General features: G+C 46.3%; 1 protein-coding gene across 4 annotated transcripts; it reads right to left on the minus strand.

The window, feature by feature from the left end:
* Positions 1–638: 638 nt before the first annotated feature.
* On the minus strand, positions 639–27675 carry LOC108940082 (ras-related protein Rab-37). Of its 4 annotated transcripts, none has more exons than XM_018761933.2 (9): positions 26897–27671; positions 19455–19565; positions 6212–6253; positions 5624–5690; positions 5339–5391; positions 4990–5055; positions 4151–4207; positions 3912–3988; positions 639–2465 (listed from the first exon to the last, which is right to left on the minus strand). In XM_018761933.2, exons 1-9 carry the CDS (start codon positions 27050–27052, stop codon positions 2360–2362), a joined length of 735 nt encoding a protein of 244 aa, XP_018617449.1. In that variant the 5' UTR covers positions 27053–27671; the 3' UTR covers positions 639–2359. The 4 variants fall into 4 exon arrangements, with proteins under 4 accessions (XP_018617449.1, XP_018617450.1, XP_018617452.1 ...); XM_018761934.2 differs by lacking the exons at positions 19455–19565; positions 26897–27671 and adding exons at positions 12707–12817; positions 13901–15216 and having other exon boundaries at positions 641–2465; XM_018761935.2 differs by having other exon boundaries at positions 2392–2465; positions 3877–3988; positions 26897–27675.
* Between the last annotated feature and the right edge of the window lie 195 nt (positions 27676–27870).

The raw sequence follows: 27870 nt of genomic DNA on the forward strand, positions 1-27870 counted from the left end.
TTTTAACCTCTCCCTGCTCATTGGGGTAAAATATTACTCATGCATGGGTAGAACAACCCCTCAGAAAGAGACATACATTGACTTCTCCTAATTAGGTATGCAGAAGCATTTAGTGTTTTCCGTACTTAAATTGGAGGTATTACAATATTATGTGAATTTAAATATGCTGTAATAAGGCAAATATAATTCTCCCAAAGAGTGAAATTTACATTTTATACACAGTGTTTTTTTTTCTTTATAATAAAAAAAATAAGATGAAGACTTTAGGATGAAGAAACCAGGAGGAAATATGGACTGACATAATAGTGGTGGAGCCTCAGGTTGAGCAACAGTCCATACAGAGCTAATTTATCTGAAATTATATGAAGATGATGGCATATGAAACTTCTAAAGTTATCCATTAGACTGAGGATGTTACTGGGGAACATCAGAACCAAGTAATCATTCAGTAATTCCAACGACCATATAACCTGAATGCAAATAAAAGGTAATTTAACTAAGAAAAACTAATGGTTGAGATTTTTATACAGATTTGAGGTCAATTTTCTTCTACCTTAAATTCAAACAGTTAATATAATAGAATAAATTTTTCATGTTTTCCATCAGCCATCATTATAGAGGAAGGGTGCAAGCAAATGAACATTATTGCACAATTAGGAAACTGTAAAGGAGTATTAACCCATCTTAGTTTTTAATAGAGACTCTCATACCTACAGAGAGGTTTCAGCTGCGGTAGGGCTTTCGAGAGGCAGAACTCCAGGGCAGTGAGACGTTCAAACGCATTAACCCAGACAGCGGCAATTCGCGGGTAAATATGGGTACAAATTCTCCCTTGCAAAAATGGGCAAGTGAACACTTCCATCACACTGAAAACTAGATTTAATAAAGAATATGATTCTGCTTCTTGTTCCACGTTGCAAACGTCTTGCATGTTCACCAGACAGAATTCAAAACATGGCCTCCAATGAATTTAACATACAAGCAAGCAACATTCAAAACAATATACAGCATAAACAGGATTGGTAAAGTGAATGATGCCATATCTTAAGGTACTTGAGCAATTCTTGTCATCCTTGTTACTGGTTTCATACAACAGAATATCGCTGCGGTTTATTTGTTTGCATTTTCAAACTTAAACTGGATTAAATCTACTAACAAAATATATTAAAATGACTTTAATGCATGCTACATGTTAAAAATGGATTTAATACATTTTACAGGTTTAGAAAGGAACGGAAGCAAACCTGACAGAAGAAACATGCAAGCCAAACTGAAACAAGTAAAAGCAGGAATTCAGAGTAAACCGTACATATGTATGTGTATCGTTACCCATATAGTCTGCGGGTGTCTGCTCTCTGCCGAATAGGTCTTCTCACTTGTTTTTGGCGTTTTCCTGGCACCATCAGCATTATCATTGTTTTGGCACGTGGTGTTCTTACTTTATTTTATTCCTCGATCCATGTTGAACCCGCAGTATTTGTACTAAGTAACCCATCGCCCCATTAAGAGATTTTTTTTCAAGTCACTTCTTATGGGAAGAAATTGAAATTCACGTGAAGCAAAAGCGAAATCAAGTGAAAAAAGAGAGACAGCCTTCACTTCATTTGGCTGAAAAAGTTTATCTGGAAACATTACCAGTATCATTTCACAGCATCTAACAGCTGTAGGGATCTAAGATGATATATACAACATACCAACTGATGCAAGACATGTTGTACATATATCGAACTCAAACGGGTACCATATCACAAAAAATAAATATGTTACCATTTTGTACTAGAACTAGTCTTAAATTTACAAATCTGAGGAATTAAGAATCTGGCACTAAATGCCTGATTCCCAGCTCCTTAGAGAATTTTGTGCTCCAACTTGCCATTGTGCAAAAAGAGGTTCTACAAGCCTGAAGATTCCCTTTAAATGAAAAGTCAAATGTTACGTAATGATTAAAAAAAACAGAAATTTTGGGATTGTGTGTCCAGAACACAGGTTAGAAAGACTTACAGACAAACCTTTGTGGCCGATTACTACACCCTACCTGCTTGACACTCTCCTTCCTGGCCTTTCTCAGCGAAATGCGTTCCATAACATGAAGTAGTACGAGCTGCTTCCCATACCGATACCCATTCGGGGGGTAGCAGGCAGGTCAGGGGTAGGTGGAATGGTCAGCTGCGATCCGTTGCATCCACAATGCGTCAGGTCGGGCTGGGGAGGGAAGAACAGATTCCCCACCAACGCAACGGGAATAAAACGGAGGCTCTGCTCATTCGGACTCTCTGTCTGCGCGGTGGTACCGGTGCCGTTCTTCCCTGCCGTCTTCCCTCCCCTGCGTTCCACACCAACGGGACCACGGCGATCTGCTCTACATGAAGCCACAGCAGCCCGACTTCTGTTTCTGGGACTCGATGTACTCGTGAATCTGGAACTTGGGCTCGTTGGGCTGCTGACTTACACGCTGCTTGAGCTCTCTGTGCGGTACAGCAGAGGGACGGAGAAACGAGAGAAAGGATGAGATTGGCAGGGAATTAACAACTTCTTTCTTTTAACAGAACACTGAAGCTTTGAATCAAGTACACAGTACAAGCAGGGGTAACTGGTAGCGTAGTGGTTAGAGCTGCTGTCTTTGGACCCAAAAGGTCATGGATTCAAATCCCACCTCAAGCTGTGGTACCCTTGAGTAAGGTACTTACTCTAAATTGCTCCTTTGTAACTACGAGTCTTGCATTTATTCTTTATGTTTATATATAAATAAAAAAATATATGTTTATTGTGGGGGTAGCTCTGAGTTGCTTCTACGTAGCACCATGTTCCTGGATAAACGTTGTTTCGTTTCACTGTGTACTGTACCAGCTGTATGTGGTTGAAATGAAAATAAAGCCAATTCGACTTTGACTCCGGTAAAATTACCTAGCTGTAAAAATGGGTACATAATTTTAAATAGATTAATGTTGTAATTCGCTTTGGAGAAAAGCATCAGCTAATTGAATAAATGTAAATGTAAGTAAAGCCCCATGGAACCGGCATCATAAAAGCAAACTACTTAAAGTGCAACATCATTGTGGCGTGATATTCTACATATTTTGGTTGTCTATGGTCACTGCATAACATTCCTTAGAAGACCATAATTATTCATGAATTATTTAATTATCAAACTTGTACTTGTATGTGCACATATACTTTACGAATAACTGTGAGAGAGACCAAAATGCCATTTACTCTGCAACTCTTGTCTGAATTCTGGTTCGTAATTCCCATCAGATCGTAGGCTCTGTGTACTGGCATTATCAGTACAGCTGCAATTACATATTTCAATTATTATTTGAAGGAAAAGCAGGTCTGTGATACGAGATTGCCTGAATTACCCCATTTGAATGCGCGATTTGGACTTATTCCCTGCGTAAGCAATACTGTAATATCATTATTAAGTACTCAACACAAAAGGCACATTACACTCGTGCAGATATTTGAAATACAACTGAAAACAATTCTAATCATCCGTTGTAACAGTACTGTAAAAATGGTACTGTATGTACACAAATGACCAAACTTTAGAAACCTTTCTCACGCTTCACTGCAAGTTATTTCCCCGTTTCCTGATGTCAGACACTATTTTTACACTGTTTTCAGAAAAAAAATGACAGCGGTTCTGCTTCTCTATCATTGTTACCTTTCTGCCGTAAGTGTTTTAAAAGCAGTATCTTGAGAGGAGACGGAAAACGCATCTCACAAATTACTGAATACCGGGATAGGGTCTGCACCGCCCTGACCCCGAGCAAGTCAAGCAGCTAACCAAAGCAAGTGAATGAATGAGCGAGTACAGACAGTGTGTTAACATGCACGTGACATATAAATGCTGCTCTTTTCGCACATATTTCACACCATGGCTGCACTTTGGGAAGTATCAGGGGCCTCACTTTGCTACAGCGAGAAAGGCAAGCTCCACATTGACTCCAGTCTTGGCACTTGTCTCCATAAAAGGAACTCCATATTCCTAGAACACAACCAAATAATTCACTCTATTAATAGGACCGCAAATCCAGGTAGTCTCCCAAATTACTATCATTGTCTTCGATTTGGCTTTGTGCATTTATACTGCCATCATATATGACAATGTGAGGAATGTGCAGAGAAGGCGAAGAAAGCCTTTCCTTACCCTGGCCAGCTTTTGTCCCTCTTCCTGCTTGATGACTCTCTCGTGAACCATGTCTGACTGCATGGAGACAACAACGTGCATGATCAAGCCTTTGCTTTTATGGCGCTAACCAAATCTTTTGCGTGCACTCTGGAGCCTGAGTAAATCACCTCCCGTGATCAGTGTGCAGACTGAATATTTTAGCCAAATCATGTGAGCAGGCGAATCCCAAAATGCACACATCCGAGTACCACTAGGGGATGCACTTTACCAACTCCTTTGAAGCACATAACCATAACTGGGGTGGGGGTGTGTGTGTGTGTGTGTGTGTGTGTGTGTGTGTGTGTGTGTGTGTGTGAGAGAGACAGAAAGATCCTCTGCTTATTGCTGTGTGATGAGCAGAATTATGCTCAATACAAGATTGACTCAAAGTCATTATTCATCCCATAATAACAGGAACAGTTTTTTTTTAACTGCAAAAACTCTGCATATGCAAACAACTGCAGTACCTAAGACTTCCTGCCCTATATGCTTTAGCACTTTGTGCAAGTGAAACATCCGTATGATGGCTCATTTTGCTTTTGGACTTACATGCATGCATTGTTACAGGAATACATAGCAAAAATTTAAGATATTTCCCATCACAGTCATGATCTCAGTCATTTAAGTGCGCAGTATGAATAAGAAGGCATTTTCCTGCAACGCGTGTGGTGCGTAGCGCAAGAGCTTGCGCAACGTCGAGAACGGAGAGATGTACACCGCATATAAGGGCCATCGTTCTAGCGGAGTGAAAGCGCCGCTTCCGTTCTCCCTGCTCTGCTGGGAGATACCATCAAGTCTTAGCAGGAAGTGTTCCTTACCTTGTTGCCCAGCAACATGATGACCACATCCTTCTGCGCGTATTCATGAATTTCTGTTAGCCAGGCCTTCGTTGATGAATGCAAATGGGGGGTTGGGGGGGGGGGGGGGGGGGGTGCCAGAGAAGAGAGAGAATCTGCTTTCACAGCAAGTCACCAAAGAGCTTTCAAACTGCCTAAGCAAAGCAAATGTCACCAGCAGGCCACAGACAACGGACTAGAAGAAAATGGATTATTTTACAATAAATCACACACACACACACCAAAAAAAAAGACCTGGGGTAACATGACGGCGTAAAAATGAAGAAGCGTAAATAAGCGAACGGAAAGGCTCGGGAGCGGGCGTCCTCACCCTGATGTTATCGAAGGAAGACTTGCTGGTGATGTCATACAGGAGCAGCAGAGCTAAAGCAGAGACACAAATAAGTTCACGGCGACGCTCGAAAACCACGAAGACCGCAGAACGAACGAGTGGCGTCGCTTTCTGAAGCGGACGCCCGGGCAAAAGCCGAGGACGAGTGACCGAACCACGCTTCACCGAACGGTTTAAACCGCTACGGTGTCTCGGGGCTCCCGATACCGGTTCCGGGGTGAGGTGTGTGGTGCGACCGGAGGGCGCGGGGGGTCGAACCGTTACCCTGGGCATCCCTGTAGTACGCATGGGTCACGCTGCGAAACCTCTCCTGTCCCGCCGTGTCCCATATCTGAGGGGGAATAAGCAAAGGGGGGGGGGTAACACTGACACATGACACCGTCATACACTTCCCGCCTTTTCATTTTCACTTCCACGTCAATATTTGATGAGCGCTTTGTCATCCAGGCAATACTTCTGCAAAGCAAATTCTCCTCTAAGCTTCACGGGAGGATATATTTGACATTTTATAAATAGCGTTTTTCGAAAAGTCAGCTACGCCGCGGCTTGATTCCGAAGAGTTGACACGACAAGCTGTCGTGCGGCGGCACATAAACTTCGCATTTATGCGAACAACTTTTGCTCGAAGGCCTGTTCGGCAAGCGGTTTCACACCTACTCCTCTCTAGTGCGGAAACACCGCCGAAACGACACACATCTGCATCGATGACACGCTCTTCGACCCATACTGCGGCAGCGATGCCTTCGGACTCGGCGTCGGAACCGAACGGTACCGCTCAGCCTTTCTGGGTCGGCAAACGTCGACACGCACGCGTTTTACGCAGCATATCGAAAGCGGTCCGTTTACACTCACCTGCAATTTCACCTTCAAATTATCGACCGTTACAACTTTGTTCTGGAAGAGATCAGAAATTAAGTATAAAAGACATTAAGGCAAAAGAAATTAAACAGAGGGAAAATAAGCTATATCAGTAACCACAGATGTATAATTTACACTGCTTTCCAAGGTTTACCCTGAGGGTAGTGTTCCATAAATGTTCACAGTATAACAGTTTAAACAGTAAATTAGAAAATGACACTTGAATTAAGCGTGAGACTCAGTATGCTTTCATAAAAGTACTTGGTACATGTGCATAAAAGTTTTTTTTTTTTTCCTTTTAATTTGTGTCATTTTGTGCCTATTGGAATGAACAGATCATTTGTACGGTGCAAGTACTCCTGCTGAAAATTTTTTACTCTGACCTCAGCACCTATATAAATAAATTATGTGAGGAGGGCTGCTGACAGTTCATGTGATGCACAGCTTTCCAGCTTCCTGTTAGAAACTCAGAAGACAGTTCTATGACATCCTGTGTCAAAAGACTTGCGCCCGAAGCGGACATCCTGGCTCACATGACGGCGAACGCGTCGCAGTCAGCAGTATCGCCAACATCAGTCGCTCACCCAGTCACAACCTTTGCAGGATCACAGACGTTAACGCCGTACAGCTTTTTGAAATTTCATATGCATTTGTTTACATGTGGAAAAATAAAATAGCATCTGTTGAAGAAAAAAAGAAAAGGGGAGAGGAAAAAAAAAAAAAAAAAAAAAAAAATCACTCGCTGTCTAAATTATACATTGTTTGGCTATAAGACTTAATATTGTGAAAATTTGAACAGGCATGGGGTGAATACGGTTCTTGACACAAGGGGTTGTGTGTGAGAGTGAATGTTGAACTGGAGTACACACACACACACACACACACACACACACACACACACACACAACCACTTGACCATGTGGGGTTACAGAGAGCCAGAGCCTAACCTGGCAACACAGGGCAAAGGGCTGGAGGGGGAGGGGACACACCCAGGACGTGACGCCAGTGCATCGCAAGGCACCCCAAGCGGGACTCGAACCCCAGACCTAGCGGAGAGCAAGACCCGGTCAAGCCCGCTGCGCCACCGCACCCCCCTCTGAACTTGAGTAGTCTGCTACAATTTAGCATTCCTGTATGAAAGGGAATGTTTACTATGCTACTGTATTTGCATATTGGTAAATAATGTTGCTGAATATTATAAATTTAATGTTAAATCCTCAGTAGGTTTAGATGGATTAAATTTTAATGGATTAAATCCACAGGGATTATTTGCCATCTTTGGCCCATGGACACTGGCTCATGAAATTTTTTCCAACACAGTGAACATTAAGGTGGGTCCGGAGGAATACTTAATGACTGTATCTGTTATTTTTCCACCGCAGGCCTGTGTTCCAGGCCTCTTCCCCCTCTTACGAGTCACCCACCGGCAGCTGCCGTGAGGAGACCGTGTCACCAGCGGAGGCAGTCTCCGTGGGACATGTCACGTCTCACCCAATCATCGAATCATAAACGATCAAGCAAATGTCACGAGCTCAGAAATAATCCCGATATTCCAGTTTTCATTCTCCAGCACCCAAACTAGTTTCTCGCTTACCTTTCTTGGTTCTTACCTTCTGTACTGCGCTGGCAGGTGGAAACATGTTCTGACATTTGGTACAGGAATAGATCACAGAACAGACTGAACATGACATTCTTGGGTACCTACAGATCGAGAAACTGCATCGCCACACAATGCTTCTTATTTTTAAAAATTTACACGATTTAAATCTCTAACAATTGTACAAATCAGAATTTCCTTCTAATTGGTTGTCTAGTAGGAATGTCCATTTCTGGAGTCCCTGAAAGATAACGTAACAGGCATCTTCGGAGAGATTGATGAGACCTTCAGAGCTTACATATTAGTTGCCACGGCAACAGACTCCAAGCTCTCCTCCGGTTACAACATCCACACAGGTCTTTTCTGTTCAAAGGAAATGAACTCACATACTTTACAGTAGTAAACAAAGTTATTCAAAAGAAAGTTATGTGACTAGAGGGAAAAAAAGCTCAAGTGGAGATGTTCACCTTGGTACGGAGTGCCTTTATCATTTAAACTGATCCGCAGCAATAACCATCAGAAAGGATGAAGGCAACAATATGTCTACTAGATTCATTTGTACATTTAAAAAGATTCATATGCACGGTAGTGCAATGCATACCAGTGATCCCTAGCACCACCTGGGCTGCATTCAGATGTGGGTTCGAATCCTGCTCCGTCTGTACAGAGCTTGTGTATTCTGCTCATGTTTGAGTGGATTTTCCTCCAGGTGCTCTGGTTTCCTCCCACTGTCCAATTACGTGTTTCACGTTAACTGGGGAATCTAAATATTGCCTGTAAGGAGTGTAAATTATATTGCTCTGGGACAATAATTATGAGAATGATTGCAGGGAGTTCAGTGTGGTGTATCTAGCATTCATGTCATCTTGGAGAAATGCGTCTGATAAATACTAAATCACTGCATGTCACTTTGCAGGACAGCGTATAAACTTGAGAAATATAAAAACACATAGAATTCATACATTTATATTACATGCAACGTAATCAGCCAAAAACAATTAAATTATGTTAAAATGACTGGTAGTTAGGTATGAAACGCGAAGTGACAGAATCATTCTTTCACTGGATTTTGAAACAGGTTGCAGATATTCTACTTTACACACCGTGACAGTTACAGTTTGGATTAATAAATACCATTGATTGTTTAGATCACTATAATCTAAAAGAGGAAATCCTCAGTCACCCCCTTTAACATTTCATTTGACAGAGCACTAAGAGAGCAAAAAGACAACCTTGACCAACAATACTCAACAACAAGCGCTCTTCTGGAAACGTGAGCTGTCGCAGGAAACTCATACTTAGATCTATAGACATAAAAGTTTATACATGTGAGCCTTGGTCTGGTGTCCCCGAGGACCAGAGGAAAGATGCACTGTAGCTTATTAAGTATGAAATATAGTACATTTTTACAGCTACACAGCAAGGTCTCCATGTGTACCTAATAAGCAGCCAAATAAAAGTCAGATTTCCCAGCAATTACAAACAGACACAAACAAGAGAATTAAGACAAACCTTCATCTTAACGGAGTTAGAGTGCAACATAATGCAATTGTACATTCCAAAAACAAAGCAAACCCAATTTCCACCTGCCTCCCTGCAATCAGGATAATAATTACATAAAATTATGGAGGCTTTTCGTGTGGAACTGCTGGCTACTTGTCTGTCTATTCCAATTCTCTTAATTCCTCCCCCCCCACATTATTTCTAGTACTTAGCTTGCCCCCATAGAAAAAAGTAAACCCCATGTAAAGGTAGGAACAGCAATGTTGAACCCAGATGGTGGTTTTACAGAAGCTGCGATGAGGAAAGAGCTGACTTGTGTTTGCTAAAGACTACGCAACACGCTGAAGGAGCATGTAGAGGAGCCGTCGAGTCCGCTTTACCGCCCTCCCAGGCAGGTACAAAGTAAAGTGTCGAGAGTGCCAAGGCACGACCGCGATCAGCCGGGCAGAGCTGCCGTTCACGATCGACGGCCGACGCGACGCTGAGCTGAACGGCCTTCTGGGACGTAGGACTCAGCTTGAGCTCGCAATGAGTGCTCTTAGGTTGAGTCACTCAGCGGTTTGTTGCATTAAAGGTACTTCTGCCACAACCGCTGCACAAACCGACATGGTTGCAGGGCTCAACTAAACTGAACCAATTTACGCATAAGGAACAAATAATATCCATGGAGATTTAACGTGTGTTCTGTTTATTCCGGAAAAGCGGATTTGGCTGCGATTTACTTTTTAGCTGACACCTTTGTCCACGCTAACAATGTTTGGTTTGCGTCCTGAGCCGCTTACAATGACTCACCCATTTATACCGCTGGGTATTTTTACTGTATCAATTCAGGGTAAGTACCTTGATCAATGGTTCCGAAGCAAGAGGTGAAATTTGAACCCAGGACCTTCTGAGTGGACTCTACCCATTAGACTACCAGCTTGTTTCTGCAGGTCTAACGCTTTCGTTTTTACGCCAACCTTTAATTTCTCCTTTGGACGTTACCTTAGATGCATGCAAATTTTACCTTTGGTGCACGTAAACGTTTGCCGGTGCATGTTCGGCCGTGTATCTGGTTGACAGCGATGTTACAATAACCTTACCTTATTCCAAATCATGGACACAACTTACAGTGTAACCTTTGCCTTTTAGGGGATAAAGGTCCCACAAATGCAGGAAGGAAAATCACTGCGCTTTTCGTATTGTTCTCAGAGACGTACGGAGCTTTGGAGAAAAGCATCTGGGAAATTAAAAAAGGTAAACGTCATTATAGTCCTGTGACAAAGCGCTGTTTAAATTTTAAGTATTCTGTAAACGAGCTAGGGGGTGCGGTGGCGCAGTGGGTTGGACCGCAGTCCTGCTCTCCGGTGGGTCTGGGGTTCAAGTCCCGCTTGGGGTGCCTTGCGGCGGACTGGCGTCCCGTCCTGGGTGTGTCCCCTTCCCCCTCCGGCCTTACGCCCTGTGTTACCGGGTAGGCTCTGGTTCCCCGTGACCCTGTATGGGACAAGCGGTTCTGAAAATGTGTGTGTGTGTGTGTATTCTGTAAACTTTCTCTGTTTTTGTAGTTTCTTGACATTAAATTCGATCAGATCTTTTTGCCTGTTCCAGCAGAATATGGAGGGGGTACAGTGGTGGGGCAGGTTTGGCCAGTGCCTGCTGTGTGGCAGGTCTGAGGTTCAAGCCCCGCTTGGGGTGCCTTGCGATGGACTGACATCCTGTCCTGGGTGTGTCCCCTCCCCCCCCCCAGCGTTGCACTCTGTGTTGCCGGGTTAGGCTCTGGCTCGCCACGACCCCGTTCGGTACAAGCGGTTTCAGCCAGCGCGTGTGTGTGAGAGAGAGAGAGTAGAATATGAATAGAGCCCAAGTGTTGAAAAGTGACACAAATATTGTTTTTATGTCATCTCCATGCTATGGAAGATAATGAAATGTGCACGTCTCCACCGAAAGCGGCAGATGTCAACGTCACCAGCCAGTTATAGAATATTTCCTTTCGAACGACACAAAAGACCAAAAAGCGCCGTGACACAAATGACTGGCAACTTCTCTCCGAGCGCTTTTCTGCAGCGTTCCCTCCCCTTGAGCAGTAACTATGGCAATCGCAGCAGCAAATGGCACCGGATCGCCTATGTGACGCCAGCCCGAGCCGAACACAAATAACCCTGCCGTGTTCAATGTGACCTTGGAGAACTTCGCAACAATCAAACTCAATTACTTCTGAGAGACGGGAGGGAGTCTGGCATGTGCGTTAGCTCTAGCGTCATCGTGCGTGTAGGTGATCATTCTTGGAAAAGTACTCGTTTCACAGATGATACACGAAAGTCACAGCGCGGTCCGCGTCTATTCCGATCCCTCGCTCATTTGCTTCATTGTACTTTCTACAAGTGCAAGGCAATTTAAACAACCCAAAAGTCAAACTTTGTCACTAACTTTCCATTGGAACGTAAATTTTAACAGTGCTAATGGTCACCTGTACCACCACGCATGGTACGACCCCATGCACAAGAGGTCCGAAAGAGTCCACGGGTTCTCGGTTCCAGCTCTAATGGATATACTCCTTTCCCTCAGAACTGCTGAATCCTTTTTGGCATTCAAGAAGCGTCTCAAAATGCATCTCTTTCAGAAGCACTTATCTGCTTGATACACTTGTACAACACTAACCAACTTGTGGGACATTATCTGTCCCAATCACCTTCATATTTCCTGTTCTATTTGCGGATACTCATGTAACGTGCGCCAGCAAAAATAGTGCAACTGGACAAACTAACTGCTCTTGGGTAATTGCATGTCAGCTCCCTGCCTTTTTCCGAAAGGCACTTTTGTTTCCTCTGAGTTGTACATCATATTGTTACATTTGTAACTAAATGTAAATGTACCATCAAAATAAAGGCTTCCCTCTACATTTAAGAAGGTTCTTAAAACTCACCTCTTCCCGACTCACTTCTCCCATGATCTCTGAAGCACATGTAACGTGTAAATGTTGATGCTCTGTAACTTTGAGATCCTAACTGTTGAATAACGAATAAACTTTCACGCAACGACTCATGCAATGTAAATATTTGGGTTTCTTTAATGCAATTAGAAATTATTGATTATTTGGATAAACCTTTATGCAGCTACTTGTGTGATGTACAATGGTTCATACGGTGGAAAGTAACTAACTGTACTTTAGAATCACGTCTGCATCTAAGTCTCTCTTTCTGCTGATGTAATGCACACACTATTTTCTGGGAGTTTTGGAAAAAAGCATCTGATAAATGAATAAATGTAAAGGCATTCTGGGAAAAGAGATCTTAATTATTCTTAAGCAAATGAAAGTGGAGAAAGTGGTGAGATGTGCGTGAATTCACAGTACCTACATGGTGTAGTCAGGCAGTGGGGGGTCCACCTTACGGTACAAGCCAAAATCTCACCCTAAAGTCTATTCCAACGGTGGCAATGAAGTTGCCTGCGAGAAAGGCCCCGTCTTTAAACTGCACCAGGAAGCACGTCTTCCCCACGGCGGAGTCTCCCAGCAGCATGACCTGCGGAGGTTTCAGCACAGCACAGCGGGGTTAGTGCGGCCGAGGGTCACGGGCTGCACCGGGACATACTCCATGTGGCTGGCTGCAAAAAGCGCATGATGCAACGGGAGCATGTGGCCACACATGAGCACAAAGGCAACCGTGACCAACTTCCCCAGACACGTCTAACCATCAGCATACGTTTGTCGAAAGCAACTTGCCGCTCTGAGAAAAAGTTTGCCCCCCCCGAATGATATACATTTCTGCACAAACGGCTCCTAAATAGTGATGTGTTCTTGCACGCATGTTTTGCAAGCTGTTTGTATTTATTTTTTAGGACTTATTTCGAAATCTGAGCACATCAGCAGAAGTCCAGATGATTGCAGAGGGTTCCTCCCAACTGTGTACTGGTACATTAGTTCACTTTGGTACTTACAAGTATCTACCCATTCATACACAGCTGGACGGTGACTACCGCCACTTACGGGTAAGTACAGAGCCCACGTTCAGTAGGCGTGTGACTCGAACCCGGGACCTTCGCACAGCAAGGCGATGCTTTAACCCCCCTGTTAGCCCTATATAGGTTAGATCTGCGCTTCCTGTGGCTCGCTGACCACACACGGTGTACAAACAAAGTGCCGCCTCCGGGCAGGCAGACGCACCTGACCGCGACACGCACCGGGCTCCCCTCCCTCCGCGCGCACGTGCGCGTGCCTTCGCTCCGCGAGTCGAGCGTGGGCTCGGAAAGTCTAGAAAAAGTGTCCACGAGACACGCCTCTTTCTCTGCGATCATCATCATGTCAGCCCCATTCAATCATTACCCTGCTTCCAGAGCAGCGACGTTCATGATGATGATCTCGTCCTGAACTGTCCGCACGTGACCCTGCGCCCGACAACAGCCAGGTGTGTGTGTTCACCCCCCGGGACGCGTCTCGAGCGCAACTTTGCTGCAAATTGTTGTCGAAAGAATTCCACCTGTTGCGCGGCGAGACGAGCGCGGGTGCGCGCACGCGAAGGAGACACGTCCGGTCCACACACAGACAGAGTGAGCGTGACGATGGTGGTGTCCGTGGGTGGTGGTGCGACGACGCCGGTAACACACACCTTGAAAGCGATGTCAAAGTATTCGTTCGTGGAAGGACACCTCTGGAGGAACTGCTTCTCGTCGCTGCTGCTGCTGCTGTCCTCCCTCAGCGCGGACGCCCTCCTCGCCGACATGGATGGAGACGAGAACGCGCACCGCCGTCCGCGGCTTCGGGCTTCGACTGGAGCGACGGAACGTGCGCGCGCCAGTGAGGGAGGGAGGGAGCCGCGCGGGGGGTTTGTTTCGAACAGGAAGCCGCACTATCAGCGATCGCCGCTCGTCTTTCAGCGCCTCCGCGTCTTTAATGGGGTCTCGAACGGGACACGTGCTGAGAGAGGTTCGTACCCCGCCGCGGAGCTGCTCCACACCCTGAGCCTTAGGGGCGTGTGAGTGTGACCGCGTGAGGAGGAGCGGAGAGCGGCGCGCCACGGTGAGACGAGAGAGACGGTGACGGAGAGAGATGATGATGGTGATGGTGATGTGGGCTGGGGAGCAGCAGCGCTTTCGCCCGTGCGTCTCACTGTAATATTGCGTATGATATGTGGCTCAATAACTAGACACACCCGCTGGGTTTCAAATCTTTTCCCTCCATCTAAAATTGTACCCTTGCGGACACAGTTCTCCAGCCTTCATTTATCCATCCGACTCCTCTTGCCAAGGCGACTTACACAGTGTTAATGATCATCTGTACAGGGTTTAGCTGTGTATAGCACAGGGTATTCTTACTGCACCCCCCCCCCCTCCAGGGTAAGTACCCGAATCGAGGGAACTACAGTAGCAGTGAGATTCAGACTTGTACCAGCGTCGGTAACACAACAGCTCTAACCACTGCGCCACCTTCTGGCCCTTTGGAATGCAACAGGTTTTTTTTAAAACTATGTTAAATAAGATAAAGCGATGTGTGAATATTTTTTGCTTCTATAAATATGAGAAATATTGCAGTGATCTCTCTCATTAGACAACACAGGCCACCCCTTAGTGGTTCTATAAGACATGATATATTCACAATAGCACAGGCATGACCCTCCCCCAAATTACTAGCAAGACTGAATTTTTTAGGAATGAATTGACTGTTTCATTATGCTAGTAATTCTCAAATAATCACATGAAGAAGAGTGCTTGTCTGTACAGTGATCACTGTGAACTATGACAGTGGAACTCACACCAGATGCACTCATCTTTTTTCCTCATGCAGCACTGCTGTTGTAATAAAGCATTTTTATTTATTCTGGCCATAGGGGAGGAGCATTGGGGAGGTACCATTGTAGAGGTGCCATAAGGGACTGGCATGAAGTAGGTGCCATAGTTGAAGAACACTAGGGAGGAGCATTGGGGAGGTACCATAAGGGACTGGCATGAAGTAGGTGCCATAGCTGAAGAACACTAGGGAGGAGCATTGGGGAGGTACCATTGTAGAGGTGCCATAAGGGACTGGCCTGAAGTAGGTGCCATAGTTGAAGAACACTAGGGAGGAGCATTGGGGAGGTACCATAAGGGACTGGCATGAAGTAGGTGCCATAGCTGAAGAACACTAGGGAGGAGCATTGGGGAGGTACCATTGTAGAGGTGCCATAAGGGACTGGCATGAAGTAGGTGCCATAGTTGAAGAACACTAGGGAGGAGCATTGGGGAGGTACCATTGTAGAGGTGCCATAGGGGAGGAGCATTGAGGAGATGCCATTGTAGAGGTGCCATAAGGGACTGGCATGAAGTAGGTGCCATAGTTGAAGAACACTAGGGAGGAGCATTGGGGAGGTACCATTGTAGAGGTGCCATAGGGGAGGAGCATTGGGGAGGTACCATTGTAGAGGTGCCATAAGGGACTGGCATGAAGTAGGTGCCATAGCTGAAGAACACTAGGGAGGAGCATTGGGGAGGTACCATTGTAGAGGTGCCATAAGGGACTGGCATGAAGTAGGTGCCATAGTTGAAGAACAGTGGGGAGGAGCATTGGGGAGGTACCGTTGTAGAGGTGCCATAGGGGAGGAGCATTGAGGAGATGCCATTGTAGAGGTGCCATAAGGGACTGGCATGAAGGAGGTTGCATAGTTGAAGAACAGTGGGGAGGAGCCATAGGGGAGGAGTATTGAGGAGATGCCATTGTAGAGGTGCCATAGGGGACTGTCATTTAGGAGGTTCACAGAAGAACACTGGGGAGGAGCCACAGGGAGAAGCATTGGGGTGATGCCATATGCTCACTGCATCTTCCATCCATCCATCCATCTTCCTCCGCTTTTATCCGGGGCCGGGTCGCGGGGGCAGCAGTCCGAGCAGAGTACTCCAGACCTCCCTCTCCCCGCACACCTCCTCCAGTTCCTCTGGGGGAACCCCAAGGCGTTCCCAGGCCAGCCGGGAGACATAGTCTCTCCAACGTGTCCTGGGTCTGCCCCGAGGCCTCCTCCCAGTGGGACAAGCCCGGAGCACCTCCCCAGGGAGGCGTCCAGGAGGCATCCGGAACAGATGCCCGAGCCACCTCAACTGGCTCCTCTCGATGCGGAGGAGCAGCGGCTCTACTCCGAGCTCCTCCCGGGTGACTGAGCTCCTCACCCTATCCATAAGGGTGCGCCCAGCCACTCTGCGGAGGAAACTCATTTCTGCCGCTTGTATCCGCGATCTCATTCTTTCGGTCATGATCCAGAGTTCATGACCATAGGTGAGGGTAGGAACGTAGATCGACCGGTAAATTGAGAGCTTCGCCTTACGACTCAGCTCCCTCTTCACCACAACAGACCGGTACAATGACCGCATTACTGCGGACGCCGCACCGATCCGTCTGTCGACCTGCCGCTCCATTTTTCCCTCACTCGTGAACAAGACCCCAAGATACTTAAACTCCTCCACTTGAGGGAGCAACTCCCCCCTAACCCGGAGGGAGCAATCCACCTTTTTCCGACTGAGCACCATGGCCTCGGATTTGGAGGTGCTGATTCTCATCCCCGTCGCTTCGCACTCGGCTGCAAACCTCCCCAGTGCACGCTGCAAGTCTTGACTTGATGAAGCCAACAGGACCACATCGTCCGCAAAAAGCAGAGACGAGATCTCGCGGCCACCAAAACAGACACCCTCCGTTCCCTGACTGCGCCTAGAAATTCTGTCCATAAAAATAATGAACAGAATCGGTGACAAAGGGCAGCCCTGGCGGAGTCCAACATGCACCGGGAACAGGTCTGACTTACTGCCGGCAATGCGAACCAAGCTCCTGCTCCGGTCATACAGGGAACGAACAGCCCGTAGCAACGAGCCCCGAACCCCATAATCCCGAAGCACCCCCCACAGGATGCCACGAGGGACACGGTCGAATGCCTTCTCCAGGTCCACAAAACACATATGGACTGGTTGGGCAAACTCCCACGAACCCTCCAACACCCTAGTGAGGGTATAGAGCTGGTCCAGTGTTCCACGGCCAGGGCGAAAACCGCATTGCTCCTCCTGAATCCGAGGTTCGACTATCGGTCGGATTCTCCTTTCCAGTACCCTGGCATAGACTTTCCCAGGGAGGCTAAGGAGTGTGATCCCCCTGTAGTTGGAACACAATCTCCGGTCCCCCTTCTTAAAAAGAGGGACCACCACCCCGGTCTGCCAGTCCAGAGGCACCGTTCCCGAACTCCACGCGATGCTGCAGAGGCGTGTCAGCCAAGACAGCCCCACAACATCCAGAGACTTGAGAAACTCGGGGCGGATCTCATCCACCCCCGGAGCCTTGCCACCGAGGAGTTTTTTGACTACCTCAGCAACTTCAGCCAGGGTAATGGACGAGTCCCCCTCCGAGTCCCCAGCCTCAGCTTCCTCTACGGAAGGCGTGTCGGAGGGATTGAGGAGATTCAGTATTTTGATAACTGAGCTGTAGGGGTAGTAACTGTAGAGAGTCTGATGACTGCATTGAGTAGGACATGTCATGAAAGATGTAAAAATAAAACAGAGTTATAAATTCTCTTGATAAATTCCTTTGAATTCCTTTGACAGTTTGAAAACAAGGCTATAAAGGAGACTGGGTCCAATGATCATTGTGGAGACGTCCACTTGTCATTTCATTTCTCATTTCCTGCGAATCGTTCATAAGTTACCATGTGCTGTTATTTCTGTGGTGCTCACTGAAAGTGGGTGAACCGTTACAAATCACAGCGTGTGTCTCTCCCTAGTGTCCACCTGCATTACAGCAGCGCTGAACGAGTCAGCAGCGTCTACTGCTGGACTAAGAGAGCGCTTATCGGACAGGTTTCATTATCATTCACCCTTAGCTATTTTTCACCTTTATTTAAGGTGAATTACTACAGTCGGAGCTGAAAACAGACACAGCCTGTGGGAGAAGGAATGGCCGGTTGTGGTATAGAGTAGTGCATCAAATTTCTGGTAACAAAGAACTCCAGTCTCTATTAATTTTGCTGAATAAAAAGCCTGCATATGGACTATTAACACACACACACACACACACACACACACACACACACACACACACAGTCTGAAATCACTTTTCCTAAGCAAGGTCACAGCGAACCGGAGCCTAACCCGGCAACACAGGGCGCAAGGCTGAAGGAGGAGGGGACACACCCAGGACGGGATGCCAGTCCATCGCAAGGCACTCCAAGCACGCCTCGAACCCCAGACCCACCAGAGAGTGGAACCTGGCCAAGCCTGCCACTCCACTGCACCGCACCACCCCACCCCACCCCCTACATATAGACTACCTGTGTTGTATACCCAGAGATCACAGCATGCAGACACACTGCCCTCATTAACCTGTTTCATAACTTTCATATTGATCTGACACTTTTCTCCAAAGCAACTTACAATTATTTAACCCTTTATACAACTGGGTAATTTCACTGGAGCAATTTCTGGTAAGTTACCCTTACTTAAGGGTACTGCAGCTGGAGGTGGGATTCAAACCTTCAAGTTTTCGGTCCAAAGGCTACTATACTACCAGGTGTCCCCGTAAACCATAACGTGTGTGTTTTACAAAAAAAAAAAAAAAAGCAGATTAACTGGCTATTCTATTATTCAGACTATCATCACCTACATTATATTAAAAATTATAATGGTATATAGCACCTAGTTCTACATTTACTTTTTCATTTAGCAGATGCTCTTCTCCAAAGAAATGCACACCTCAGAGCAGACAAAAGTGCATTTCACAACAAGCAGAGCTTTAGAGGAAGTCATGCTAGTGCCAAAGCACTGCTACTTTGTCCCATTCCACCGTTTCTGCGCATCACACATGTAACTACATATAACATTGATAAGAAACATGAAGATGAATGTAATGAATGACGTGGTGCAAATTTATAGAGCAGTCTTAACTGTAAAACATAGTAAAGTAAATGCTGGTTTGTTTGCTTCTGAATCACTCGGCAAAATGAAAATTTCCATTCGTAACGTTCTCTGTTGTGTTAGGCTGTATCGTTTTTACTTTTGACACTTTTCTCAGCAAGATGCTCCAGCAGTCCAACATAGCACCTAGGAGGTGACCGTGGTCCAGTCCACTGAGGCACCTGCTACTGGAACCCTGGAATGGTGTCATCGGTGGCACCGGGCTGTCTCTCGCAGGCATGCCGCTCTCCCCACAGACGGACTTACCGTGAATCCAATGCCAACAGTGGCGGAGAAGGACCCTGGGATGAATTTGCCCTGGTCAAACTGCACCAGCAGAGACGTCTTCCCCACTCCGCTGTCTCCCACCAGGATGGTCTGCAGTGAAAGAAACCAGAGAATCCTGCAGTGAATCGACAGCTCTTCCATGCTCAAGGTGAGTGTCTACGGTAAGGAAAGCGGAGTCAAGAGGGATGAGACATGAGGAATTCTGGAAAACAAAAACCTAGGCCTGAGAATGTGGGCAGCATGGTGGCACAGCAAGGAGAGCTGCTGTCTCATAGTGCCTGGGTGGTGTGAGAGGACATGAGTTTGATCCTCACTCAGTCTGCATGTTCTCCCTGTGCCTGTATGGGTTTCCTCCCACAGTCCAAAGACATGCTGTTCAGGTCCCCCCATAGTGTGAGTGACAGAGAGAGTGTGTTCCACTGATGTATGGATGAGTGACCCAGTGTAAGTAGTGTAAGTCACTGCAGTGAATAAGTATGTGGGCTGATAACACTACATAGAGTTCACTGGAAGTCGCTTTGGAGAACACACACATTTCAGAACCGCTTGTCCCATACGGGGTCACGGGGAACCAGAGCCTACCCGGTAACACAGGGCGTAAGGCCGGAGGGGGAGGGGACACACCCAGGACGGGACGCCAGTCTGTCGCAAGGCACCCCAAGCGGGACTCAAACCCCAGACCCACCAAAGAGCAGAACTGTGGTCCAACCCACTGCGCCACCACACCCCTTCTTTGGAGAATAGCATCCGCTAAATGAAGTAACATAAAATGAGTGTGGAAGATTTTCCCTGTTCACTTTAATAGTCTTAAGAAGAAAAACAGAAATATGCACATCTAAATCCGCAGCAGGTAGCATAGCAGTTAGTGCCGCCATACTGCACTCTGAGGCTGTAGGTTCAAATCCCACCTTTTGCTGTAGTACCCTTGAACAAGATATTTCTCTTGAACTGATACAGCAAAAAAAGGTCCTTGCTTTATAAACGGATAAATCATACTAAGTATTTCCAGGGAGAAAGAATTAGAGAAACGGATGTATTCCTTTTTATTCCAAATTTCCAGCAGGCATGCATGCATTTCGCAACAACTGATCTCCTCTTTAAAAAAAAAAAAAAAAAAAAATCAGTGACTGACCCCTATGAAGCACATAATTATGTAGAGGGTTTCCATAGATCAGAGTGAGGCTCAGCGTGTACAACTTCCTCTCCGTCACCCCAGTGCCAGCCTTTTACTCACCATGGGGAACTTTCGGTGAGCTGCCCCTCCACTTGGACAGGTAAGATGCACAATGTGGTTTCCATAGAAACCACTCATGTTCTAATCAACATTTCACCTTTGATCCATTCTAACTCAAGTTCTCTCCCTAAAGGGAAGTATACAGTATAAAATCTATCTGTGAAGCATCTTAAACTGCCTTTATACATGGGTCCTTTCGTGTTTGTTTTGTGCGTGTGTATTGAGTGCAATGGGTTATATGTGTAATCAATCAGTGTCGATGTGAAAAGTGTATTGAAACTTAGAAAACGGACATTTTCCAGCTTTTAAATACTGGAACATGTCCGGTAAATTCTATGGACCAATTTGTAACGGAAGCATTTCTAGATGTCTGGAGAATGATACTGACACTGGACCAAGAGTTGCTGCTTTCCCAGCATGCACACTGTGACGACTATCACTGCGCAGCTTGGGATTACTGACAAACTGCCATATTACTTTTTCATGTAAGCATCTTTAAATTTTAACGCATAGGTTTGACTTCTCATTTCTCCAGAAATTCACAGACGTAGCAATGCGGAAAACATACAATGGGGAAAGGATCTGGGGGGGAGAAACACTGCCGTTACCACGGTAACACCAGCGTTTGCGCAGCAATAATACCATTCTCCTGTGAGTGGCTCTAATTAAGCGGAACCAGCAAAGTTGTTCAGGAAGTTGTCTTGCGTGAAAGACAAAGTGTGTTTGAGAAAACGAAGCCCGTCTCTGCGGTGCTGTTGGAGGGCTGGAGATCGCTCGATTTCCTTTAGTTATCGAGAAACAATCTAAACGGATGTCTCCGTGTTCCAGATGAGTCATTGCGCAGCAGGGCTCCGGAAATGTCAATAGCCTCGTCCAGCCCAGACACCCCGTTCAAGAAGGAAAGGCCGCTGAGTCAACGCAATCCATAGGCAGAGAGCTGCACATTTAGGTTTACTCCAAAAGTCCTCATCAAATCCAGTCACCTGTGTGACAGTGAGATGAAGCGAAGTCGTTATTCTATTTTTATCAAAGGGGAGTAGGAATGATGATCTTTGGTGCGGTGACAGTGTGACTTTCTTGGACCAGCATGTGACTCGTTCTCGTCAACTCTAGAAAGGCAATTAAACATGAAACCCAGTAACATATTTTCCCAGAGCAAGAATTTACCGTGGTGCACATCGGCACTTCGGCTTGAAAACGACGCATTACTTATTATATAATGCATCATAATGTGGAAAACATAAAGAGACCAATAAAAACATGTTATAATGGAAATGCGTGTGAAAATTAAACACATCTCTAAAATTCTTCTTTTTTTTTTTTTTTTTTAAATGAAGAGACACTTTGGTGGAATGACAACAAGTATGATTTCAAATCATGTTGAGATCTTGGTGTGTGCTATAGAACAACATGTCTGTGTGGTTTGTAAAACATCTATTACGATCATCATCGTAACATCATTAGCTGCAGAATGTCGATTGCAGAGACACAGCAATTATCTTCACCCTCCCTGACTGTGTCGATATTGTATTTAACTGTATCTTGATTATACTTCGCGTAACGGAGGAAGGGACTGTGTGGACGCGAGCTTACTGTCGTCTGCAGCTCATCTTCTACACCCCTCATAACTCATTTATGAAAATCCTCCCCGAATGCCACATCGACTCGCGATGTGCCGACACGGCTATTTCGTTAAAGTTCTCGAGCGGGCACCTCTCTTTGTGAGTGTTTCGTTGAATTAGGCCCACGATACCTCGGGAAGGCTTAACAGCGAAGTCTGGTGTCCCAGACCCACCCTGTCCGCACGTGCCGGACGCCCTCCATCCACAGCACACCCAGCAGTTGCACGAAGTCCATAGCTCAAAACATCGCGATCGACACCAACACTACACCTCGCTACGTATTACCAACAAGCTGCTGCACGCTCCCCTCTCCACCACAAACCACCTCCTGCCAACCTGGACGAAACATTACTAACCGCCCTCCAACCTGCAGCCCCAACAAACCTGCTCCCTTCTCATCTCCAACCACTGACTAGTAAATGAGGACCAAGCTCAGCTTCTTTTACTTGGGTGTGCAAATGTACTCTGATTTAGCGTAATAAGACTCCTTTGGGAGCATCAAGGGTTTTATCTCCCCTACAAACGACACAGGAAATAAGAAAGAGCCCATTAAACACCGCTAATGTCGAACTACACTAATGCGGCGCTTTGTTTGCCCTGTTGTCCATGATCAGATGGGCCGGTCTTTTGGAGGCATCGCTCAGAAGAATAAGCTCAGCGTCAAAGCACGTCAAAGAATTAAAACACGTAATCTTATCTTTACATACGTAAATTATGACATTGGTAAATGCCCGAAAGGCTGCAGGCTTTTAGACACCCGGGGGACTCCATCCCCTCACTGAGATTCACGGGTGGAAGGCAGCGGGTGCGAGGTGATGGAGTTTGGAGAGAGCGCGCTCTCCATCCTGTACGTGCGCCTCAAGCTGGACCTAAACTCGGATGCTGCCACAGTCGGTTGTCCTGCAGCTCTCGCCAGCCCTCGGCTCATCATCGTAAACACAAAAACGGAAAACAACTTCTCTTTCTTGAATAATGAGCTGTTGCAAAATGAATATGACAAGGTCCATTTGTTTCATGAAATCACCTGGTAAGGTAAACTCCCGTTGTTGCGAACAGGTCAAAGTACAATTATTTTTCTTATTAGGAAAAAAAATGAATTCTTATTCAAAAAGCAGATTTTATTTTGCATCATCTTTTAATGTTACTTCATTTTTATTTCTTCTTTTCAGTTTATCATTTTCTGCAGCCTTTCCCAATGCCTTTTGCAGTTCCTTTTCAACCTTTTTAGGGCACATTTTCATAATAATTTGTCTCACAGATGTTTTTGTATATAAAGAAATAAAGTTCACGAGGTCACTGCAATGTGTACAGAAACGATGCTGTTAGATGCGCCGTGTAGCATTAATAACAAATGTTAAATGCCAGATGATCTTCATTTCATCGCCAGGGTCTTAAGGTGGTCATTGTTTCCAGGGTAACATGGAGGTGGAAATACTAAATCTATCCAGAAAACAGCCAGACAGATGCCACTGAGGGACAAATCGTTTGATAATGTGTTTCGTACAAGCCTTTGCACTGAATAAAATACCTGTTGTGGAAGTGAAATAACTGTAATTGGCAAAAATGCTGTTGTACCGAATAAAAAGCCTCTATTGACTATTTTTAGAAGATTTTCATTGTTTGGGAACCCATAATATAAGATGAGTGTACTTTAACAGGTGGCGGCAGGTGGTATATGGTGAAACCTACCATCTTGAACTCAGTGGACTTGGGTTTGAATTCTTGTTCCTGCTTCAATACCGTGGAGCAAGGAACTTACCCTGAATTGATAGAGTAATAGCCAGCTGTATGAATGGGTGAAACATTGTAGATTGCATTACAGAAAAACATTAGCCAAATAAACACATAAATGTAGAAAATTGGCCTTTTACATCAGATCATTGGATCTCAAAAATATCATCTAAGCAACAGAAGAAATATTATCACGCATATATCACATATATATCCACTACTCAGTGTTGAAAGGAATTACTTTCGTTAAATCAGAGCCTTATTTCCCCGGAGCTCAGTAAAATTCTTGCAGTATGTTCTGTCTTTCATTTGGACATTTTATTAACACGGTACAGTAGAACATGAGGTGACGTCATGTTTATTTTAGGAAGCCGGGCAGTTTGTCTGTGTGTGTGTGTGTGTGTGTGTGGGTAGCAGCTGTACTACCTGGGGGGGCATGATGTCAGCGCAAGTTCATCAGCACACACACTCCACCAGCAATGTGTCTACAGGATCAGGTGAGGCGGCTCTGATATGGACAAACCAGGAGGCAAAACAATCAGTCGCTGTTCTACACACAGTTTATAATATTTTCATTCAGCAGCTTCTCAGCTCCTAAGGAAAACCTCAGTATTTTCTTTTTTCCCCCCATTTATTTTGGGTTAAATAACGAAATACAGTATACTGTATGATTATAATGATAAGATGAGGAGCACCGAAAGTGGCTCGCTGGAATTAAGTTTCAAAGTGAGAACGCGGCCTTTATGTGGGTATTATGTGCGCGTGAGACGGCTCTGTTACAGCTCAGCAAAGCCCGGGATCTGGAGCGCTGCCATCAGCACTCGGAGAGGGAAGAGTTATACTGCAGCACCAAGAGCTCGAAGGAAGGGAGACTGCAGGCGCTGCATCGAGGACTAGTGCACTTTTCTGTCCAGTTAGGGGTCTTCACTGTGCTCATTGAGGCTTCTAACTGGAGACCCACTTGGTTATTACCTCGAATGCCATTCCATTACACACACACACACACACACACACACACACACACACACACACACACACACACAGAGTCTGATACCACTCATCCCATGCTGGGTCGCAGGGAGCCGGAGCCTAACGCGGCAACACAGGGCGTAGGGCTGGAGAGGGAGGGGACACACCCAGGACAGGATGCCAGTCCGTCGCAAGGCACCCCAAGCAGGACTCAAACCCCAGACCCACCGGAGAGCAGGACCCAGTCAAACCCACTGCGCCACCGCACCCCTCACCCATTTCATAACTTCTTATCCAATTCAGGGTCGTGGTGATCCAGAGCATATCCCATAGGCATAGGGCGTGAGGCAGGGTGCACCCTGGACAAGACGCCACTCCATTGCATGGCAATCACACACACACTCATTCTCTCACACATACACACGAGGTACAATTAAAAGTCACCAGGTCACCTGAAATATATCACTGGATTGTGGGAGGAAACCAGAGCACCTGGATGAAATCCATACAGACACGAAGAGTTACAAACACACAAGCTATACAGAGACTGAGCTGGGTTACAGCTATGAGGTACCAGTGCTACCCGTTATGCTGCGGGGTAGATTGAACAGATGTGCTATAACTGCTGCAGTATTTTCCTTATCAAATATTAGCAGGCACTGAGAAAAAGGTCCATACAATGTGCAAAAAAGAAGGGTTTGACATGTACAGGAATAAAGGGCTGGACTGCAAATAAGATACAGAGTGTGGGTCATAGAGCAGCAGCGTGCGCTGATATGTAAATAATTTTGTATGGATCTTGAAGGGGCTGAATCGTATTATCGCCACTATGTTTGGTTTTAAGGCCTTAAGCTGCATCAGCATAACTTCATAACTGGTGGCCTGTTCAGACACAATAGTAGAAACAGTGACTTAATTCATCATCATCATTTATTTATTTATTAATCCTCCTTTGTCCACGATATTTGATATATAATCAGCTGTAGCTACAATGATTGACCCATTTATGCGTAAGCGTACCCTTATTGGAGTAATTCAGTGTAAGGATCTTGATGAGGAGAAACACAGCAGGAGCAGGGATTGCAAGGGCAACAGATTCTAACCGCTATGCCACCTGCTGGCTCATGCATGACACAGTTGTTGAGGGCAATGCATTTATGGGATGGAAATGTACACTTTGCTAGGGTGCAGACGAAGGCACCAGGAAAACTTCTAGCGCGTCAAAGCAGAAAAACTTTTCCCAGTGGAGGGAGAGAGAAGGTGTCAGTGCGGTGGGTCTTTATTCTCTGACTACTGCAGTGTGTGCTACAGACATAGGGAGCTCATACTTAATAACTCCTTGTCAGCTGATAATTGGTAATGAATAATAACTGACACTGAGAAGAGAAGTCAGAAAATTTGGCTGATTGAAAAGGTTCTCCGTGTCCTCTGTGTGTCGACATAAGGGATCTGCACCATGTGGGCCACACACGGCGATCAAAGACACCCTGGTTACCATAAAACCACCAACCTCAACAGCATAACGCCTTTATGAAATGATTATGAGGTGTCATGCAAAATTAGACGCAGGTCATTTGTCGGGTACAAATAAATACGGAGATGAACACAGAACCCATCAAGTCGTGGGACACAAGAGTTAGATGAAGGAACGAGTCGATTGCACAGGTGTACCCCGGGGTAGGGGTGGGCACGTGCCCCCACCCCCAGCAACGAATCCAGCCTGAGACGCCGCCCCCCCCCCAACGTGAAGCTCCACTGACTGTTGATAATGTTTTTCGGTCCCACAGCACCTAACGGACTGTAGTACATGACCCAGGCTGGTAATTACGATAATCACCCCGCCGACCGGGTCCCGATCCTGTTACCTTGTGCGTCAAGTCTTCGTCGTACGGGAGCGCGGCCGTGCTCGTGTCCGTATCCGTGGCCGCGGGGTGTCCGTCCTCCGTGTCCGTGTCCATAGCGGAGGAGCCGTACGCGCTGTCCTGATACAGCCCGAATCGGTGGTCTGGAACGGGGTCCATCGGCCGCGGGTCCGATCACATCCAGACAGACACACACACGCAGAAACAGAGAGGGTCTCTTTTCTTGAGCGGAGAACAAAACAGAAACACGCGAGGAGGAGCGGAGAGGAGGAGGGATTTAAATCACTGTCCCTTGACACCCCTCCTTTCTGTGTGTGTGCACGCGGGTGCGCGCGCGCGCAGATCAATACTCCGCAGAGCTGAGAAAGCGGCCCAGAGTAGGCGCGCGCGCACACACACACACACACACGTGTGCGGTTGGCTATGCTCTCACTGAGACCGCATCTAACTATTCTAAGCCTAAGGACCCAAAGGATCCGCTTCTGCTTTCAAGGTGTGTTTCCGAGCTCTTTCTCATCCCGACGCGCTCCGCCGCCGCGTGTAAAACTTGGCTTCACGCGCAGAATGCTGCGCTCAGACATTTTTGCGCGCGTGCTTTATAATTTCATTCTTATACATTTGCACACGTACGAGATCACTTCGTGCCGTTGGGCTGTCGCCATCAAGTCCCGTACCGTATGGGTTCCGTTCGACGGCCTGTGGGAAGATCGCAAGTGGACCCCTGGCCAATGCAGGGTCGCAGTGGTCCGGAGCCTATCCCTGAAGCACTGGGCTGGAATCTGGGAGCACCCTGGATGGGACGCCAGGACATCACAATTTAGTGACTTTTAGACTTTATGGCTGTTTTTTTTTCTCTAAAGATAAGTGTAAACTGAGCCCCCGTATAACGGTCCCGTAACGCGGAAAAGGACGTTGAGCGGAGAAAACAGCACCGGTGCCTCCAGTGTCTCGGGGAGATGCTCTCAGCCTCCTCTTCC

This window comes from Scleropages formosus, chromosome 20 (assembly GCF_900964775.1).
Source record: "Scleropages formosus chromosome 20, fSclFor1.1, whole genome shotgun sequence".
NCBI lineage: Eukaryota > Metazoa > Chordata > Actinopteri > Osteoglossiformes > Osteoglossidae > Scleropages > Scleropages formosus.

Coding starts and splice junctions, on each gene's coding strand:
- LOC108940082 (XM_018761933.2), bottom strand. CDS start 27,052: ATGGACCCCGTTCCAGACCACCGATTCGGGCTGTATCAGGACAGCGCG. Junction 3,989..4,150: donor AGGGACAAAAGCTGGCCAGG/GTAAGGAAAGGC, acceptor GTTGTGTTCTAG/GAATATGGAGTTCCTTTTAT. Junction 2,466..3,911: donor GCCTTTCTCGCTGTAGCAAA/GTGAGGCCCCTG, acceptor TGTACCGCACAG/AGAGCTCAAGCAGCGTGTAA.